This window comes from Lepidothrix coronata, unplaced genomic scaffold, assembly GCF_001604755.1.
Source record: "Lepidothrix coronata isolate B3197 unplaced genomic scaffold, Lepidothrix_coronata-1.0 Scaffold51, whole genome shotgun sequence".
In the NCBI taxonomy this organism is placed as follows: domain Eukaryota; kingdom Metazoa; phylum Chordata; class Aves; order Passeriformes; family Pipridae; genus Lepidothrix; species Lepidothrix coronata.
Genome location: NW_016690231.1, coordinates 3,877,989 through 3,898,421, shown reverse-complemented (window position 1 = coordinate 3,898,421; position 20,433 = coordinate 3,877,989). Strand labels below are relative to the sequence as shown.

Genomic DNA, 20,433 nt, shown 5'->3' with positions numbered 1-20,433 from the left:
AGACAGACAGACTCTCCCTGCCAGCAGCAGCCCAAAGCTGAGCTGAGGAGTCACCCAAAGGTGCAGAGGGGAGGTGTCAATCCACGCTGGGCTGGGCTGGGCATTCCACGTGTCAGTCACTCACCAGAGGGTTGGTTTGAAGACTCAAACGTAACCACCCAGTTACAGGTCTGTGGTGTGACCTGTTTAAACATCTGAGTTAAAAGATGTGCTAGAATTTATTTTTCTTTTCCGGGTATTTCAAACACAGTCCTTAAAATGGTGCCGTGTTCCTCCGTGTGTGCTCCTTTCTAGGTGGATCCGCTTTTTACAAGGGAAGTTAAGGAAAAAGTTAAAAGGTAAGAAGTTAATATTAAACCTTCTGTTTGCTGAGGGGAAGCAGTTGGCTGCCCAGCTTTTAAAATCGTGTCTGTCCAAATGAACACACACAACTCTCTGTGTGAGTACCAGCCTGTCAGAGCCCGTTCTCAGGAGGGGTCCTGCCCCTGTGCATTTGGTTTCCAGGGCACCTGGAGTCCATTTGTTACAGGAGCTGCCACAGGATGATCTCCACGCTGCTGTGAAAAGGTGCTTTGCCCTGGTGAACAGCTCCACTTCAGAAGGGATGTCTGCTGCAATTCTGGAGGTAACTGCACCTTAGTTGTGAGGTTATTCATGAGGTTACAGTGAATCTGAAGTCTTCTTTTGTCACTGGAAATGTGTGTCAATATTTTGTGCCCGTTTCAAAGGTAGTGAAGACAAAACTAAAATATTTCTTTTTGCAAGTGTTAGCAATTAACATTTTCTTCCCTTCGACTGACAGTTTTTTATGCTTTGTCTATTTGTTTTTAAAGGACAGAATGTAATTTTATCAATCCTGTTCAATTAACAATACAGACCTGAGATGTAGATATCATTCTGATTTACTGGGGTTGTCACTATGCTTGATTCAACATCCACTTCCTTATAATGTTGCTAGAATGGACTTCCATTTATTTTTCCATCCTTTCAAAAAGCAATCTAAGAGCTGTATTTGGTTTTTAATTCCAAAATGATTAATGAATGAATGACACGCTCAGTTAATTTTTTTGCCATCAGTATTGAAAATTAATAACCAGTTTTATTTCATACCTGTCAAAGTAGGGCACTACTTAGTGTTAAATGTTTTCTCAGAAAATAATAAGTGTACTTAAAGTGGAAGTTCTTTGGGCCTTTTACTATTCCATGTATTTTGGTGAATGCTGAACGTTGGTTCATCATAATCTCAGAAGATCACGGAAACAATTCCATTGCTTGTATTAATGAATCTCCTGTTTCTAAGTTGCATTTCCAGCATGCTTTTCTTCCACACAGCTGAAAGTCTTCCTAAGTAGGAACTAAGTGAGCACTGTAAGAATTAGGAAAGCCAGAGGATGGTAAGATAGCAAGTCTGTATTTCCTTTCTAAAATGCCAGTGGCTCAGAGCTGGAAGCAGATGCTCTTTCACAGCAACAGGACTCTATAACAGCAATTTCTAGACTGTGACATTTCCAAACTTCCCAGCGTGGCAGGCGAGACAAACTTTGTGTGTTTGGTAGTTGAGGTGAAATGGAGTTACCAACACAGGGCACGACTGAGCCAGTGACTCAGAGAAGAAGTAGTTAAGGAATTGTCACCTCCTCCTCCCCAGTTACCTGTTCCCCTCAGGAATTCTCACAGAACACCAAAAATCAACCTGATTTGTTTCCAGTGAGTTAAAGAGGGGGAATAAAGCAAACCAGAAAGCCTGAAGAGATGCAGCATCTGCAGCAGAAGTGCAAATGTGCTGGGTCTGATACAAATTGTTATGCAAACTCAGGGCTGACAGGACAATTGGTATAGTTTTTCCTCCAAATTTTCCTATCAGATCTGAGCAGTTAAAAGGCACTTTTCTTAGCTTTTATCAGGAGAGGGAGCAATTTTGTAAGTTCAGTGTCTTAACAATAGGTGGTAACTCAGAGCCAAAAGATAATGCCAGTTTACCTCACAAGTGATGCTGAGCTGCTTCAGGAATCAGTGGTTTTTGCTCTCCTCTTTTGCAGTTGCAATTCTTCCAACTTTGGAATCTGATAACTATAAGACTAAATCAGCAAGGGAACTTTTATTGGGGCCCTCCTCTCTGTGGCTGAACTATTCAGTTATCCTATGAGGGCTATTCAATAGTCAGATACCATCACTGGTGGGAAAGCTGCTCCTTTAAGGTTCCACCTCACAGTTACCTTGAGTCATTTATTTCCAATTCATACCCAGACCTATCAAAACCAAAAACAAACAAACAAAAGCACCCCCTAAACCAAACCAACCAAACAAAACACCCCAAAAAGCAACGGAAAATTACTACACAGACAGAACACTAAGCACTTCATGTTATATTTGTCTTCTCTCTCTTGGAGTTACAAAACTGTTTTAGCAAAAGGCATTCTCTGCAGGATGCCTTTATATACATTTGCAGTTAGCTTCCTGCATTTTGATGTTTTTCTTACATCAGAAAAAAGTATTTATTAGGACGAATCATCAAGAAGTATTACTTTTATTTTTTCATGCTGACTTTATTTATATTATTTATAGGTATTTTATGTGTATATAATAGATTACTTGGGTTTTTATCTCACGTGTAGCTGTGCATTTCCCCTCCTAGGCTAGTCTTATTATTAATAGATTTAATTCTGCTGAAGAAACTACCTTTACTAAAAACAAAGTTAATCTCTGAGCTGTTAACTCCTAACTGGGGGTTCATCCTGGAAGTCATGGAACAGGGATAACAAAAGCTGACAAATAAATGAGTTACAGGGGCAAACTGGTACCTTCCATTTTAGGAAGGAAAGTCCAACAGTCATGGCACAGATTTGGTGAGACAGCAGCCCCAGTTCCAGCTGAGTCAGATCTTCTCCAAGCAGAATTAGCTCTTTAGTTATCTCTTGAGAAAATACTTGGAGCTTTTTAGCCCCTCAGACCTGTTTGAATTCTGCTGCTAAAGTTATAATGGTTTGGGATTTGTCTGTCTGTTCACTAGGCAGTGGGACAGTGGGATTTGATGCCATGCTTATAAAACACCCTGCTGTAAAAATCTCTCTCTCAGAGGAAGTGTCAATCTAATAAAGTGAAGTTTTTTTCTTGAGATGCCCAGCAACAGAAAGGGTCATCTGCTAAGATCTTGTTAAATAATGAGCCAGAAAACTATGTATAAAAATCTTCTGGTCCTAGGCTGGAGATAAAAGGCTTGACTTTGGAAATGCAACTTTCATTCTCTTCAAAGCTCAACATTTAACAAGGTCATGAATCTGTAAACAGTATTTTAGTATGAGATAAATATATAATAGATAAATTAGATAAATATATAATCATATCTATTTCAACCTGCCTTAAGGTATGAAAGAACTAAAAGCCATAACTAATTATTTTGTCAGCTCGTACTGGTATGTCAGAGATTTTGCCATAACTGATCTATTTTCTGTTTGGCATTTGAAGAAGAGAAAACAAACATTATAGCAAACATTAAAAATGCATCCCTTCCTCAGAGAGCTCAGGAGTTTTGCACGTTTCTGGGCACGTGGTGGTGAAAAAGGAAAGATTTATATGTTCCCTATGTAGCTGGGTAGAAAAAGGTTTAGATTCCAGCACCATTTCGCTGGAGCACTTTTTCTGTGCTCTCGAGAGTATTGCAACTGCTGTAACAATCATTAAGATTGTTATGCTTTTACCAAAAAGAAACTAATTAAAGAAGAATTTCTACTCTGAGGCAAAATCCAGTCTTGGACAACATGTGAAGTACAGGCCTAGTAGTTTAGAATAAAAGCCATAGCAAATTGTAAAAACAAAAAAAAATAAAAATGAAGGCACGCTGTAAAGCAGTAAAATTGAAGAGCCAACAAAAAGGTGCAGAGGCCAGAAGGAAGAATATGAGGGCCAATCCAGAAGACAAAGTAGTAAATAAACCCTGTCTTTACTCTCTAAGTCTTATTCTGCTGCCTGGATGTGCTTATTGGGTAACAAGCTTCCCCAGCTAAAATTTACACCCTGCATCCTTCTGCAATAGCAGTAAAACACATTTGCAGTCAGAATAATGGAACAAAACAGATGGGCAATGGACTGAAATGTTATTTTATGCTATTATTTCTGGAACTTAGGTCAGTAAATTATACATATTTTCAACAATGCAAATGATTCTTTTTACTGCTTAAAAATAGACTAAGTATCTAAATTAAATTCTAAGCCACTTCATGCAGTAATTATTTACAGCCCAATCCATTTGTTTAAGGCTAGCTGGTGTAAAGGCAGCCCAGCATCCAAAGTATTTGGCCATCTGTTCTGTCTTTCAGTAGCTATAATTCATTGGTACCTGTGTGTTTTGGGACCTGAAAGTTTTCTCGTGTAGCAGTTACTACCCTGCAAGTCCATGAGACAGAACAAATGTCTTTCCTTTTATAGTTCAGAAATTACAGAAAATGAAATATAAATTTACTGTTCAACTTCAGTCAATCATCAGCAGTGTAGCTTTCAAAGCCAGAAGCAAATGAATATATCTTGAGACAATTTTTAACTGTGTGCTGCAGCCCAATCTAACCTGCAGTACAGCAACCTCACCTTTAGGTACAGTTCCCCTTCCTCTTCCCCTTCCCCCTGTATTTCCTCTCACCAAAATGACATTTTAATTTTATTTTTTTTTAAAAAGTTGTATCTCAACAACTTCAGTCAGATAAATGCAGAATCTAGTCTGTAGTTTTTTTGTATTTCTAATTTATTCTTCTTTATGTTCACTTTATGAATCTCTCTGAATTACCTCCAGCTAATCCAGTAGTTTCTGATACAAGGTGTAGAACAGGTTATATCATTAAGGATTATTATTATTTTTAGAGCTAACTGCTGCAAAGCAGATGTTTGTGCCAGAAGGACTGTAGAATTGCTATGTCCAGAGTAAATACATCTGCAGTGGTGATTTAAACAGTGTTTTTCTTGGATATTTTAAGTTACTAAAATGTTGCTACATCCCAGCAGCCCCTCCCTGTTCAAAACATAATTGGTCCTGTCCATTATCAACCAGGATATTTTTGTCTTCAGGTTTTTCCAAGCTATACAAAAGCATCATTTTCTCCTTGGAATTTTGTTTTCTTGCTCTGTAGACTGAAGCAAAATTGCTCTTTATCCAGGAGTGTAATGACAGCAATTAAAAATGCATTCACTCTGGAGTGACATGGAATCAGTATGAGACAGATTGAAGATTTGGGGGAGTGAATTTCTTTCTCATTTGACACTGTGATAATTGTACAATAAGAATATTTCTGCTTTTACAGTCAGTGCATCTCAAGACTTCCCAATTCATCAATAGTAATTAAAGCTTCACATCAGGATATGCATGAGTAACAAGAGCTGAGGGGCCAGGGTTTGCACACAAGGTACTTCAAAATCTCAGCTGTGTTTTCTAAAGTGGCCAGGCATTAGGTCTCTTGGGAATGGTTCCCTGGCTTGGAATGGATGCTGATTCTGCAGGCAGCTTGAAATGCTGCATGTTGAGACCCCACACTTCCTTTCCTTTCTTTATCCATGCACACATACAAGTACTTTCCTCAGGTGTATTCCCTGGTCTTTGAGGAGTCCCACACCAGTGGCTTTGTAGATCATATGTTTTGAAAGCATAAAGTGTTCTGAAAGCATAACCTGTCCTCTCCTCAGTGCAGTTCACTCAGCTGCTGCATCTCTGCGTCCTTCCCTGCAGTCCCTGAATGCTCAAAGTCCAAGGAAGGTTGTAGTGACAGATGATCTCAAAAGAAAAGCTTTTTCCAGAGCCCTGCATGACCCATAGGAATCAGAATGGAGGAGAAAGTGCCAAGTGACTTCCAGGATCCCCTTCACTGTTGGTGAACTGCCCACATCTCTGGAATTCTGCGTGTTCTAGAAAATCTGTGAAAAATGTGTTTTAGGGAACAAGATAACAGATACTTCGCTTGTTTTTGTGCTATGAACTAATCTTGTCATCCATGCTCAATAAGGGAAGGAGTTACACTGACAACCTTTGAGCTGAACTTTAATTTTATCCTCCTCAAGCATGCCATATGTTCATGGCTTCCAGTGGGAAACAAACGGCATATTTTGAGGTGGAAAAGAATACCTGAAGAAGCAGCTATGCATTGACTTCCTGCATTGATTGCTTCTGATAATATGTTCAAAGCTACAAGACTGACATAAACAAAATGTTTCAAAGAAGTTCTATATAGGAGATCACCTTAGACGTGGTACTTTTCAGTTAAAAAATTGGAGAGATGGGAATTCGATTTGTTGTTTCTGCTTTTCGTTTTAAAATTGCTTCCATTAGCACCTCAAAATCCCTGAATCCTTACAAACTGTTGTTTCTTTCTTTTATATTCCCCTAGGCAATGGATTTAGACGTTCCAGTGCTGGCAAGGAACATTCCAGGGAATGCAGCAATAATAAAACATAAGGAAACAGGCCTGCTGTTTTCAAATCCCCAGGTAAGAAAGCAAAGAATCCTTAGACCTCGCCCTTCCAAAGGTGAGGTTTGTTTTCTGTCTGTCTGGACACTTGACTTTTCCTCTCAGCAGCTCTTCCTCAGATTCTCTCCCAAATCCTGGATGTCAGTCTGCCTCTCTGAAGCTCTGCTGCCTCTCCTTCATTTGCAGTTCAGTGAACTCGGCCTAGGTGTCAGCCTTGCTGAAGGTTTGTGCTGCTCAGACCTGCCAGCAACTTGTTGCACTGGAGCTTGAAGGTTCCATAACCAAACCTCTGGAAGAGATGCTCTGGGTTTGTTGTTTTTTTCCTTTCAAGTAATAAATGAAATGCAAACTCGTGTCAGACAAGCTGTAGCTCACCAGAAGAGACCGAGGAGCCTGAAGTTTTAGATAATATTTTTTCTGTAATTTCTAGCAGTTAATATAATGCATCCTTAGGTGCAAGATATTGCTCAGTCAGAAAAATTAATCATGAAAATTAAGAAAAGTGTTAAGACGAAGTTTCTGTGAAGATAAACAAGAGCTGGGAGAGAGGGAACACTACCCATATTTAAATGCTGGAAATTTTCATTTCACTGTGTTTTCCTGCACTGGGGCTTTGCTGTTACATATTCATATATGCTGTGGAAGACGATGTTCAGACACAGATTCCCCCAGTATTTTATCCAAGTCAAGATTAAAAAAAACATACTAGAATAGTCCACTTGATGATTTTGCAAAGTAGAAAACGTATCATATTTATTTACTTTGTGGAGTGTGTGATTAATGCATCCTATTAAGTTGTGTTCCAGGAAGATGAATCCCCTTGGTTAGTTTTGGAGGTTTTTCTTGAAAGAAAAATTCTTGCTGTGGTGGTTTTGTTTATTTGTTTGTTTGTTTCTGCAATATTCCATGTTTCCAATGATTTTTACTGAAAAAAAAAAAAAGATTTCTTTGATAACTTCTGGAATTTATTTTGTTGTGGAAATGTTCCCACTTCTTGCAATATCCTTTGGAAATGGGGTACTTCCAGGCTAGTGGAGGCTGAAATGTAAAGCTATTTATAAAATATTTGTACATGTATTCCTTGAAAAAATCCATTGACTCCCATATGCTCCTTCAAAACTTCCAGGACATATGATCCTGTTGAACACAGACTGAGAGCTCTCCTGATATTGATGCTGGGACATTCTGTTGTTTCCCTCAACATGTTGGCTGCATTTGGCTTGGAATTCAAATACATTATTCATACCAGACCCAATTAACTTCCTCATACGTTCTTGTAAGCAGCTCTTCTGTGATCTCCAAGCATCCCACATTCCACGTGTTTATTTGGAATTCAAGATCAATTGAAAATATGCTCTATATTTCCCGCAGAGGAAAGTGCACTTTCAAGCACAGGAGTAGTCCCAGTGACATCAGTGACTGTACAAATGGCTAAGGACTGAAGGACTGTGTTTGATATCAGAACTAGAGTCACAGGCTGTAAATATGTCTTAGTTTCTGTAATCTTAGTTTCTATAAACCCCTTCTGCCCGAGCTCCCATCTCTGCACTGTGCAAGGCCAAAGATCAGAACCCCCCTTGCTGCCCCCCTTTTGGCTGTTATTCTGCCTCAGGAGCCCACAGAAGCTCTTTTGGGTGAAGATGGTAACTTGCATTACCACATGAACTAGCACACTCCTAGGTAATATTTGTGCTGAAATCAGCAGAGTCTGGGAAGGGAAAGGAATACCCCTGCTTCCTCTGGGAAACAGCAATTGTATCTCAGTTAATAAAATACCTTCATTGCTGTCAAATGGTCTATAAACCAGCAAAGTTTGCAAATGGGTCAGGAAAATATTTGTTTGCAGGAAAATGCCCCAATCCCACCGCAGAGTTGTTGAAAAACTTTCTTCTTGCAGAGATGAGCTCCGAATGCCAATCATCATCACTCATGGTTTTAAAGATAAAGTAGCCATTTACTCTTGTTCCTTATCTCCCCAAACCATATCCAATGCAGTTTTTTAAACCACTGCACACAGCCTGTCAGAGGTTAAAAGTTATATGAGATCAAAGAAATGCAATTAAGTCAGAAAACTTACAGTGTCGAATTCTGCCACACATTTTAATTGTTGGGAGAAGGAAGGCTTTGCCCGTGGCACTTGGAATGCCTTGGAAGATTCCCTCTGACTGAATGGGGATTGGAAAACGTGTTCTGGTAAGAAGTGTTTTTTTTGTTTGTTTTTTTTTTTGGTTTAGTTACTCTGATTACTTTTGACATCTTAAGCCTCTTTTCTTCTGTGCCCCCAAATGCGTCAGGTTGGTGAGGGAAATGCCTTTAACTACACAGAGAGGTTAGAACTGTGTCCAGGTGCTGGGGAATGTCTGTCTCTGGCTTGAAAAATCTGGACCACCAAAGACTAGAAAAGAAATCTTCTTTGCCTGGTTTGGTGGATCCTTTCTGGTTGTGAAGATACAGGCTGGATCACAGCTCAAGAGTAGAAAGCAGTGCTTATTTTCAAGTTGTTTCTGATCTGAGGAGGGAAAGCTTTACAAAACTGGCTCGCTTAGATCTGAGCAATTGTGCCTGTTATCTTTTGAAAGCTAAATCAGAGGGATATTAATTGGCCATTATGCAATGAGAATTGTTTTAAATGGTGAGTGCTGTTGGCTTTCTTCTTTCCTTCCTGCTGGAAGTGAGCTTTTGTGGCTTACAGGAAAGCAGGAAATGTTGGGTCTAACTGTAGTCGTGGTTAACCATTTGCATTTGACTGGAATTAGCAAAAGCCTTGCCAGTCACTGAAGCCAACACTGAGATGGAAATAATCCATGTGACAGTGAAAGCTATGGAATGTTTTGTCCTTTACACTCCATCATTTGTGAACATTACTGTGCATGTTACTTTTAAATCATGGTTTGATCCTGCTGCTACTTGAATTTGCAAGTTTATGGAATATTTGAAACTGAGTTAATGGAACTTGAAACAAAAAATAAGTGAGAGATAAGAATAGGACAATAAATAATGCAAAACCATGTTAAAAGGGATGACACAAAGAGTTATTCAGCATCCTAAGTTAAATTAGATGTTCAATGTCTGTAAAAGCTCACAGAAGGACCTAAATAAACAGAAGGAGGTAAATAAACTTCAAAGCCAATAAGAGAGGGGCCAAGCATGAACAGAGGTTGAGAGAGGGACACACTGATGTTAGCAGAGACAACTTTTGAAGTGGTAAAAGGGAACCCCAGCTCGACTGGGGACAGGCAGCAATACACTGGAGGTACATTGGTTTCCTCTGCCAAACATGGGGCAGTGCCATTTCCACCAGGGCTTCAAGCCCACGTTTTAGAGCTTTGAATCTTCTCACTGAATAGACTAATTTTCAATTTCTGGCAGTGCCAGCACTCACTGTTCAGCCTCCCCCAGACACACTGGCCCTTTGCCCTGTGCAGTGCACAGATGGACCAGCTCCTCCCGAGCTCTGCCTGCCACCAGGTAGATCTGTCGCTGTTCTGGATTTACACCTGGAGTTTGCCTTCCCTGGGGTGATCCTCTGTTGTTTAAAAATCAGGTTCTTTTATCTGCTGAAGCTGATATGAAATGGTTTAATTGCAGACTTACTTTCATTATATAAATAATATATTAACCATGCATCTTACATTATGTGTGAGCTGCGGCACCGGTGCAGCTCTCGTGGTAATTGAAGAATTATTCATTCTTTTTACTCAGTGCACTCATTTTCCAGCTTTATCTCCTGGATACCTGTATTTCTGTGTCTCTGCAAAATATTATACAGAATTTATTGTAGTTACTATATGGAGAAGCTGACATTTTCTTTAAGGATGATTGGTCAATTTACCCAGAGAAAACTGTATTATGGAGGTTGCTGTTGGAAAATGCCTGTGTTTGTGGTGGAGTACTTCCCACGAAAATGGCAGATGTAAGAGCAGTTCTGGATGTACAAAAGATGATCCTCTCCCAGGTTTTTCTGAGTTGTGCCTAACTACCAAGGCTCAACTTTTACACTGTGTTTTGCTGTCACATGTATATTAATTATACCCATTTCTGTATGTGAATAAAAGGCTTATTAGAAATATTGATGGCCCTCAAGTAGTAAGTTAGCATGCATGTCACCTCCTTAATTGTGGCTGCTGAAGTGCATACCCTTGTGTTTGATAATTGAAAAGAATTTTGGGCATTTTGCCCCTTTTGCAGCAAAACTGAAGCTCGTTTCACATCTACAGCAAAATATGGGAGTGCATAAATATTTGTGCAAATATCACTTGCACAGCACAACAGCTGAGAGAGACACGTTACCTCCCTGTCATTACTTTATATATCATAGGCTTCTGGAAGAGCACAATGAAATGCTGGATTTTCTGGAAGAGCTCAGAGTTCTGAATGTCTGCACACAGACTCACCACAAAACTGCAACTGAAATGCAAGTCACTTGTAGTTAAGGGAGACACCTGAAAAATGAAGTTATTGCTGTGTAAAGCTGAGCATGCAAACCTGAAAACAAGCTCAGCCAGCTGCTCCAAGGGTACGAGGCAAAACCCAGATAAGTCACAGTGAATCTTCCCATTGGCTTCCAGTCAGATTGCAAGTGACTTGTAGGTGGTCACATTGGATTAGTAGAAGGAGTGGGGATAAAGCTGAGAAGTCCTTATTCTCTGTCTCCTGGTATTTTTCCATTTGCTTTTTCTCTCTCTCTCCTTCACTATCTCAGATTTTATGCTTTGGACTCAGTTTGGCATTTTTTCCTGAAATTATTCCCAGCCTTAAGTATTGTAACTATGAATAAGGATCTCATTTCTTCTATCATTTACATGTTTCCAAGTTTTTGTCCTCTATATCCACATTTTAAAAGAATGCTAATAGGACTACCTGTCAAGAAATGTTACATTGCTGCTTCTGTTCTTAGGTAATTTACATAAATTAGTTTTAAACATTACTTTAAATAAAATCCTCCACAGGAGCATAAAATTAAAGTTGGAATGTAGTTCAGTGTGAACAGTATTTATTACTGTGATTATACAGGCAATTGGATGAAGCCAGCATAAGTCATGTAAGACTTTCCCACCTTCCCTGTTCTGTATTCTTGGCAGCTGTGGAGGAAGGGGAGGGATGTGTCTGAAGCTGGAGTAGCTGTGTCTGCAGTGTCTGACAGACACAGCCTCAGGTGCTCCCCAGACCAGCCTCTCCTGTCTCCTTCAGGGACTGCCTCACAAAACCCCCTCGTGGGACCCCGGAGGTTCCCAGTAAGGGCCTGAACACCCCAGTTAAACCAGCACGTGCAAGGCAGCTGTGGATGGAAAGCAGGCTGGACACTGTGGCTATTCCAGAGGCTGCTCTCCCAGTGCTCTGTGGCCACAGCAAAGATTACAAGCAGCCCTGACTTTAGGTGCAGTAAGAGGTTATTGTTACCATGCCTGTGTGAAAATCTCCTTATTTTATTACCTGGTTACGAACCTTTCAACAGAACTGCTCTGCATCTCTGACGATTTAAACTTCATGGCAGTGATGCTTTTCCTGACAGTTTGTCTTGTCAGGGAGAGTCAAAGCAGTGATTATCCCATGTTCAACATGATTTCCTGTATCAGTGTTTCCCAGGGGTCACATTACACTTATGTTTTATGTATAGCCATCAGTGGCATTGCAACAGCAAAATTGATTCTGTGCTAACCAAAGGTTTTATAGCTGTGTAGATATGCATACACTGTGTATTTAGGTTTTCAAGTATGGCTTGGTACTTAACCTAGTGTTTGTTATGAACTCCTGTCTTATCTCTAATATTTCTTTTCACAGCTGACAGATTGTGTAAATAATGTATCTCTTTCTCCCATCCCTTTTGTCCCCCATGTCCCTATGCACTGATCTTCACTACCAGTTGTGTAGTAATGCATTATCTTAATTTTCCACTGACACAAAGGCTGTCTGCTTTTCTGAGCTGAACCAAGGCACTATTTTGCACAGATCTGAGCACATTTGTAATCAAGCTGAAGCATTGGAAGTTGTCTCTTGGTAGAAAATTAGTCCAGCTGCTCAGAATAGATTAATTCAGACATCAAATCTCCTTTCACATGTTTGAAGTTCACAGTTTCTCTTCCCGAGAACTAAGCGAGAGTGGCAGAGGAGCAGACAAAGAAATAGTTGTAATCTGTGAGCTCTAGTATTTTGCCCAGTGAAGTTAAAGGAAATATATAGCTTTTTTGGGGGAATTTGTTGAGCTTACCCTGCTGGATCTGTCACTGCCCAGGTGCAGCCCCTCCAGAAGAACTTGCTGCTTCATACCTGCTCTTATCTTTACACTGTGACCATGTTTCTGTAGTGAGTTCTTCAGTCTTACCATAAAATTAACTGAAGATGTCACAGTAGCAATGAGCTCTTAAGTGTAGCTGAGCTGAGATCAAACATCTGATGCCAATTATCCTCCATGCAGACCAGGTGATTAATTTATAACCAGCCTGGTTTTCTAACATGTGGTAGGCAAACAGTTTTTGTGTCATTAAATTCGTTGCTCATTTGTCTTAACATCCTTGGGATTGTCTTAAATTGTCTAAGTTGCTGGGCTGTGTAAAATAATAAAATAATTATTTATTGATCATTCTTTATAAAGAAATTATGGCATTTGATCTTGAAAAATGACTTTGAACAGCTTCATATATTGGCTCACACTTGGAAGTGCTTTGCCAAAATCAAGATACGGGTACCAGGTATTTCAGTATCATTAGAATTTTTTCAAGGAACTTTTAATTTATTATTTTCTTTATCTTTTTTAGGAGTTTGTTGTGCTGTCCAAGAGTTTGATGAATGACCCCATTATGGAAAAAGAAATTATAATGAGGGCCAAAGACTACGTGAAGAAACATCATTCCTGGGAAAGTGAAAGGAAAACCTACCAGAATCTTGTCCTGAGGCTCCAGTGAATTGCAAGAGTCCAGCTGATAGGCAGCAGTCTATGTAGAGCACTTTAATGATGGATCTGTAATTAGGTTTGGGTTTCTCTTGGGTTCTTGTTAGAAGAGATAGTAAGACATGCATTATTATTCTATTCAAACATACCAAGATCACAGGAGTTGCTGCTACTTCAAACTCTCAAACGTGTCTGGCTGAGTGCACTGTCCCTGGTGTGCCAACACAGCACAGACCAGGAGCATTTTGTAAGATCATTAGGAGAACTACACTCCTTGAGCAGATGCCAAATTTTTGTTGTTGTGAGGCCTCGAAGAGAGGCTGATTTGTGCACACAGAGGAGCTCTCACCACACAGAGCTCACGGGGAGGGTTCTGATCCTGCTGCATCCCGACCAAACTGCAGCAGCGGTTTGCTTCCCAGTTATACCAGTCTAAACCTATTCAGGTACACTTCACACACTACATCCATGTTCATAAAGCCAAGATTATATGAACAGAGTATTAAATTATCAAGATGAAAACTTTATTCAGACCAACACCTCTGTTGACTGCGCGGTGATCAGGGGACCAAAAAGCAACCACAGAGTTGTTGCCTGGGGAAAGTGAGGAGTGCAGGGCATGTTTTCTGAATACCTGTGTGGCTTTCAGATCAGCTGATGTGGCCAAAGAGTCCTGTGCCTGCATTTTCCCTGGGTTCCTGGGACCAGAGCAGGGAGGTTGGCACAGCACCTCGTGTTCCAGGTCTCCACTGCTCCCACAGCAGCGAGAGGAGCTCGCAGACAGAGATGCTTTGTTACATAAACTACCTCTTAGTTTGCCAGTTCCTTTGGTACCTCTGTGATTTACTTATTTACTAAAAGATTTATGAGAGCTATAAAAAGGGATGAAGAAGGGGGAAAAAGGTATTTTCAATTTACTGTGTCTTTTGGTAGTGTTTGTTTACATTTGTGGCTTTTCAGGGTATATTGTAATATACTGCTGCAAGCAGTTTTAAAGTGAGACTTATCTATGCTTAAAGTCCATCCTAATCATCCCTGCCAGCCCAGTGATTATGGGCATATCTTTGAATACATAATTGGTCATCAAAGGACTTACATCTAGACCTTCCTTGTTATTAGTAAACTGTTTGCTTTGTATAGGCTCGATCCTGCCCCCAGGGAGAGCCAGTGAAATGTTTTCTATTGATTTGAGTGGCTGTTGTGTCAGACTTTTCTTTGTAATAATGAAGTTCACTGTGTATTTTAAATCTTTCCTCTTGATTTTTGATGTTTTGCAACAGTGTGGTGCAGTAAACAAGAAACTAATTTGAATGTTGTGTATTGACTTCTCCAAAATTTCCCTCCTTGTTCTGTGATGGGCCTCTGCTCAGCATTGCCTTTCATAACACAATCCTCAAGGGCAAAACTGGCCTGATTTGAAATCTGAGAGTTGCTGCACTCCCTTTTTTGAGCACATTTTTCCTATATATATTTCTGGTGTGTCCTTTGCCATGCTGGGGTGTAAGTACAGCTCTGCTGGCTCTCACTTTAAAAGCCACCAGCCAACAACTACCCCTGAAGAGATTCTAAACCTGCAGCTGAATCAGCCTGCTGGGTTTTCCCTGCTGCCTCAGGAGAACTCTTATTTCCTTGGACCTCTCCACGACCAGTGAGTTGTGAGGCCTCTCATGGCATTGCTGTGTCTCTTTGGCCACTGCAAACTAGAAGCTAAAAGAGGTTTAGCTAAAACATGGTTTTCCAGCACGATGTAACTAACATTTGTGACTAACTGAGCCAGCTTCAGGGAGCCCTGTTCCTCTCCAAACATCTCCTCACAGATCCCTTCTGCCAGCTTACCTCTGATAACCTGATGTTTGGCTTTGATCCTTAGCCATTCCCCCACTGCCCTTCCAATAGTGCTGGTTGCCTTCTGAGAAATACAGGTTATTGAAAGCAAATAAACAAATACATAATGTGGGATGGATGCCTAAGCAATGAGCTAATAGTGAATGATCAGTAATAGTAATGATTAGAAAGCTTTTTCTAAAGCCTGACACATTTGTCACCCAGCTTCAACTATAAATACATTGATCTGGAATTTGTGCTATTTCCAGCAAAACAAAATATGTTCAAGTGAGAAATTCTGCTACACTCTCAGAATGCAATTAACATATGATTTTTCAGGCTGTATTTAATCTATAAATATGAGATCTGCATCTGGCAAACAGCATGCTCATTTGCATGTGATAACCACACCAGAAGCACAAACAACATTTCTGCAATAGATGCATTAAGAAAAAAAGAAAAAAAAAAAGGAAAACAACCAAAACAGTGGTGAGTTCAGCCCTCAGGACTGTTGTACAGTTGTCAAACGAGGCAATGTTCATCAATCAAGGGCATTCAGCTCTGGTATCATTTATCACATGGGCTCCTGCTCTGCCACAGGAAGCCTGTCCATGAAGGCTAAAAGGTTGGGGCAACAACTGCAGGGAATTTCATCATCATAAATTGTGATTGGATTTATGTTTTAAATTTCATCCAGTCTTATGTTCCAGGCCTATAAATATTCAATGAGTCTTGTAAGTCCTTGTAAGGAAAATATTAGACCCGTGCAAGCGATTTTGGGTATAATTATCTTTCCAGCAACTTCACTCAAATGGTTTTATAGGTAAGAATAATCCTTTTGTTGTCCTGCAGCCCTAATTACAGTATTTATCTTCCCCCTTCAGAGCCCCATGCCTACCCCAGCAGCTTTTTAAGCAAGGCACACCTCCATGAGATGCAGATACAGCTCCAAAAATAGCACTTGTTCTGTCTGCAGGAAAAACCTACATTGTGTGTTTTACCCCACGGCTAACTCTGTATTTCAGGACCTTGAAATGTACTCTAATTAATCCAATTACATGCATTTTATTTTGCAATTAATTCTGCCATTGAACCCAGGGGAGCTGAATGAAAGCAGTGGACCTGTACGGTGGGTGCTACTCTGTGTTTCCTTTCTTGGCACAGAACTGGAGACAATTTGGATGCGTGTGACAAAACCCCTCTGGAGCCTGTGGTGTGTGGAACAAGAGCTCCTGAATTAGGATTTCATTTTAATGAGCCCTAAAGCATACCTAGTCCAATTTTTAGAGCTAGTTTCTACATTCCCATTACAGACCTACCCAGTGTATGCCCCAAGAACACCCACCCTGAGTTAAGTCTTCCCATTTTTGGGATGCTGACCATTGGGATTTCCGTCCTACAGAACCTCAGAGCTCCAAGTTAGCAGAAGGCAGTGGCTTGGTGAGCTTGAGGAAATTAGTTTTGATGCTTTGCTCTTACCCCCTTGATATATCAGGACTTAAAAGACAATTGTCAAAAAAAAATGTTAAATTGTGTATTGGAAGGTTTAAAAGTTTTTGTGCCTCTTCTGCAAATCATTTACCATCAATTTAGCCTGAGTGTTAAGCAACCCAAACACCTGCAAATGCTGCCTTTATGTTTAATGGATGCACAAGCACTTCAGTCTTCTTTTTCAACATATTTTCTCCTGCCTATTGGGCTCATAACTCGTTCTGTCCCTTTCCCCCCTCAGTCTTTTTAATCTTGAGGTCAGGAATCATTCCCCATGAAAATAAAGAAACAGTTTTGTCAAAGGCTTGTCAGAGGAGAGGGGTGCTTCCATGTGGAATTCAGTCATTTAATGGCTCAGTGGGATCTGAGCATTTTTTTTTTCATTAAGTTGTCCAAAGTAATTTCATCACTTCAGAATTTAATTCACTTCCACCCTCCTCTGTCTGGTTGGTCCCAGCCCAGGCCCTTTAATGTTTGAAACTTAAATCTCGTGGTAAGAGCAGGTCCCTGCAGCCTTATCCATGTCCCAGTAATCCCTGATGCCACAGGTACCTTTAATTCTGCCTGACACAGACAAAGGAAAGTCTTGCTCTTCCAAAGCCTTAATTGTATTTAGAATTTAAGAGGAAAGGATCTACCTGTTAAAACAAAAAGACTTAGAGTCACCAATAGAAGAGCAAACTGTAATATAAAACCAAGATTCCTAACTTTTTTAAAACCAATCTGCATTTTCTAAAGGGATGGACAATCATCTGCAATTTAATTCTCTCTAAATGAACCATATTTTCATCAAGTAACTACTCCGTGTAATTCCTACGACATCTATTTTAGGTATCAAATATTGAGGGCACTTGAAATCTCTCATCCTTTCCAAAAAATGTAGGCCAGCATTTGTTTTGTCCAGTGCCTGAAAAAAATTATTCTAGAAATTCATTTCCCCCTAGAGCATTACCATTAAGCTAATTTAAAACATTTGTTTAAAATTAAACAATACATTTTAATTAGAAGAGCAGAGAGCATCTGGTTACTGAGAAATCAGAGTTGGGGATACCTGACCTAAAACAGCATCTGAAACACCTCTGCAGTGCCTTTTAACCCTTAGTGCTCCAGGAGCAAGACACTTCACCTCTTTTATAATATTTTAATGTGCTTCTCACACTGCAGTTCCCATTCTTGTGTACTTCAGCACAAATCTGCTTAAGACATAAGTCCACCTACAACTATAACCTTGTTAGATAGAGGTCACTTATTCCATTTGTCTGATTCAATCAAGTTACATCATTTATTGAAACTAAATGCCCCTGTACTGCTTCAAAAATTAATCCCCCGCCGTTGAAAAGTTGCACTGTTATTTTAGGGGCTTTAATGAAGTGAAATGAGTTACCAAATCTTTAATTTAAATTGAGCAATATATCAAAAGCTTATATCCTTGGAGCGTGGCCTTTGCCATCCCTTGCAGCTCCTTTCCAATATTTTTTTTTCCCTTCTAAAAATAGGTTTAAGAAAGAAGTCACCTGAAACCACATTAAAAATTACATGAATTCCCGCTTGTTCACACCCTGTATCCCCTGCTGTGGTGCACACCTGACACTGGCCCACATCCCAGAACCTTCAGCACCGGGGCTCGGGGATTTTTGGGGAAGGGGATGCAGGATACCCCTGTGTATCTTTTTCTGTACAAAAGTACAGCAAAGTAAGAGGCAGTGGGCAAATTTAATAACCATTTTCTGGAACAGGAGAACATTAGTATTACACGCTCTGAATATTCATCATCTTTTAACACCATTTCATTCTCTTTTTCATCTCAGTATGACCCTGGTAATGATTCTGTTCTGCACAGGTTTAAAGCCTTTCACAAAGCCTGTAGCTCAGCCTCAGGTTTGTGTTTACTGTTTCTCCCTGATTACATCTCTCATCGCTGTAGCCTTGGGAAATGCTCCAAGGTGTCCCCAGGGTATTCTGCATCTGGTTACCCACTGCATCTTCCATCCTTTTTAGTTACTTTTCTGTAGCTTAATGAGATCATTTTTCTGCCCCTCCTCTCTTAAAACATTTTGTTCCTGCATGGCATTAGTTTGAATAAAACATCAGGACGTGTTTAAGCTCACAAGAGGGGGGAGGATCTCCCAGCCAACGTGCTCAGGTAACATTGTTCCACACTTAAGCTACTTTTGTCCTTTATCCTCCTGCCTGCCAAGCTCGGATTTTGCCAGGAGGCAGCTCTACAGCAGGATGGGGTCACAAAACCCTGCCCTTTGCAGCAGCAGCCCCGAGCACAGGGCACCGTGTCCTGCCGAGCAGTGGGAGCCGTTCCCATTGCACAGTTCAGGTGTGGAGGAGCCAAGACATATTTACTGGCACCTTCCTAAGGTGTTACACTGGATCACCCGATGGAAAACGGGCTCTCCTGCTCCGCTACAGCTGTCACACAAAAGAATAACGTGCACGCCACGACTTCCATTAATGTGCCTTGATACGGGAAGATTTCTGGGAAGACAGAAATTTAATCACGGGAAGGGAAAAAAAAAAATGAAAGCCTGGAGATGAAGCTGGCACTTCTGGGATGCTCTTTCAGAAGCTGTCACATAATATAGATGCTATTCTCCCCCTTCCTGGTGTCGCCTGTAAATGCACGTCTCCCTCCTCCCATCTATTTTTGGTAAGGCCAGAAGTCCCCCCGAGCACTATAATTACCCCCATCAGGAATGTCAGGAGGGTTTACAGCTGAAGGAGGTGTCTGCCCAGCACAGCAAAATCAGGTACACCCTCGATATGCTGGGGAGGCTTTAAAAGCAAGTTGCTGCACAGAGTTTTCAGGGGAAGGTTTGGGAATCCGGCTGTGCTAGTGGGAGAGATTTGTGCAGCATCTCTGCTTTAGAAAAGAAGAGAAAATAAGTCAGATTATCCCTTGGGGCATTAACTTTGAGCCATTAAGGACTGAGCCAGAGAAACTTATTTTAAATAAAGCCTTGTGGCTTCATCTGTTGGGAGGCAGAAAAACAGGCAAGCCCCTTATTAAATGCAATAATGAGGATCTGCTGGTGATGCTTTCCCTGCTTTTCCATTTGTTTATTGCTAGTTTTACCTGCACCATGTTCCAGGGTTAGAAACACTCTGCCCAGTAGTCTGAAATATTTTTATTTCAGGTTTTACTTTAAATGAGAAAAGTCAATTGTTGTTATGTCAGTGTTAAAATTCAATTACAATAAGGTTTACGTGCGATTGGGTATCCATGTACACCAGAAGTGAAAACTACATTTTCAACAACTTGCAGTATCTTGTCAAGAAATGTAAAAAAACCCCTAAAAACCCATTATTAAAGTGAATAAGATTTGCAAAGACATTTTGGTAGGATGTAATGGCTTAGACCCTGAGCTCAGCTTTGGGGAGTGCAGAATACCAAAGAGATGCCAGGCCACAACCAGCATTCGTGTGTCTTTGTTCTGAGGCACCAGGGCCTGATTTTCACTGGAATTCCCATCTTCCACTGGTTTTGTTAAGAATATTGACTGCACATTTTCCCCTCTGAAATCAGACCTCTGTGGCACAGACTGGGCCCTTAAAAACTGCTTCAGAACTGAGGATTTGAACGTTCCATTGCTTTGGTTCCCTGGCATTATTCAGGCCAAGGGGAAATTCAGAGGAATACAAGCTTTGCAGAAAAAAGTGACAAATACACATCATTTGTTTGTGACAAGACTCATCATGTAATTCAAGAGCAAAAGACTCCATCTCTGGCCTTGGACACACCAACCTCCTCCATGGTTCGGGGATAAGTGTGAG

General features: G+C 40.5%; 1 protein-coding gene across 5 annotated transcripts in view; it reads left to right on the top strand.

Annotated features, from left to right (window-relative positions):
* The window catches only part of GLT1D1 (glycosyltransferase 1 domain containing 1), a 50,447-nt gene extending 35,673 nt beyond the window's left edge, over nucleotides 1-14,774 (top strand). For 2 of the 5 annotated variants that reach the window (XM_017815617.1, XM_017815614.1), the window contains exons 9-13: nucleotides 295-338; nucleotides 505-625; nucleotides 6,366-6,464; nucleotides 6,555-6,753; nucleotides 13,202-13,315. In XM_017815617.1, the coding sequence (XP_017671106.1) occupies nucleotides 295-338; nucleotides 505-625; nucleotides 6,366-6,464; nucleotides 6,555-6,716 (426 nt within the window). In that variant the 3' untranslated portion in view covers nucleotides 6,717-6,753; nucleotides 13,202-13,315. Of the gene's footprint in view, nucleotides 1-294; nucleotides 339-504; nucleotides 626-6,365; nucleotides 6,465-6,554; nucleotides 7,401-13,201 lie in introns of those variants that run through there. The other 3 variants (XM_017815619.1, XM_017815618.1, XM_017815615.1) reach the window with 3 other exon arrangements.
* The last annotated feature ends 5,659 nt before the right edge of the window (nucleotides 14,775-20,433 follow it).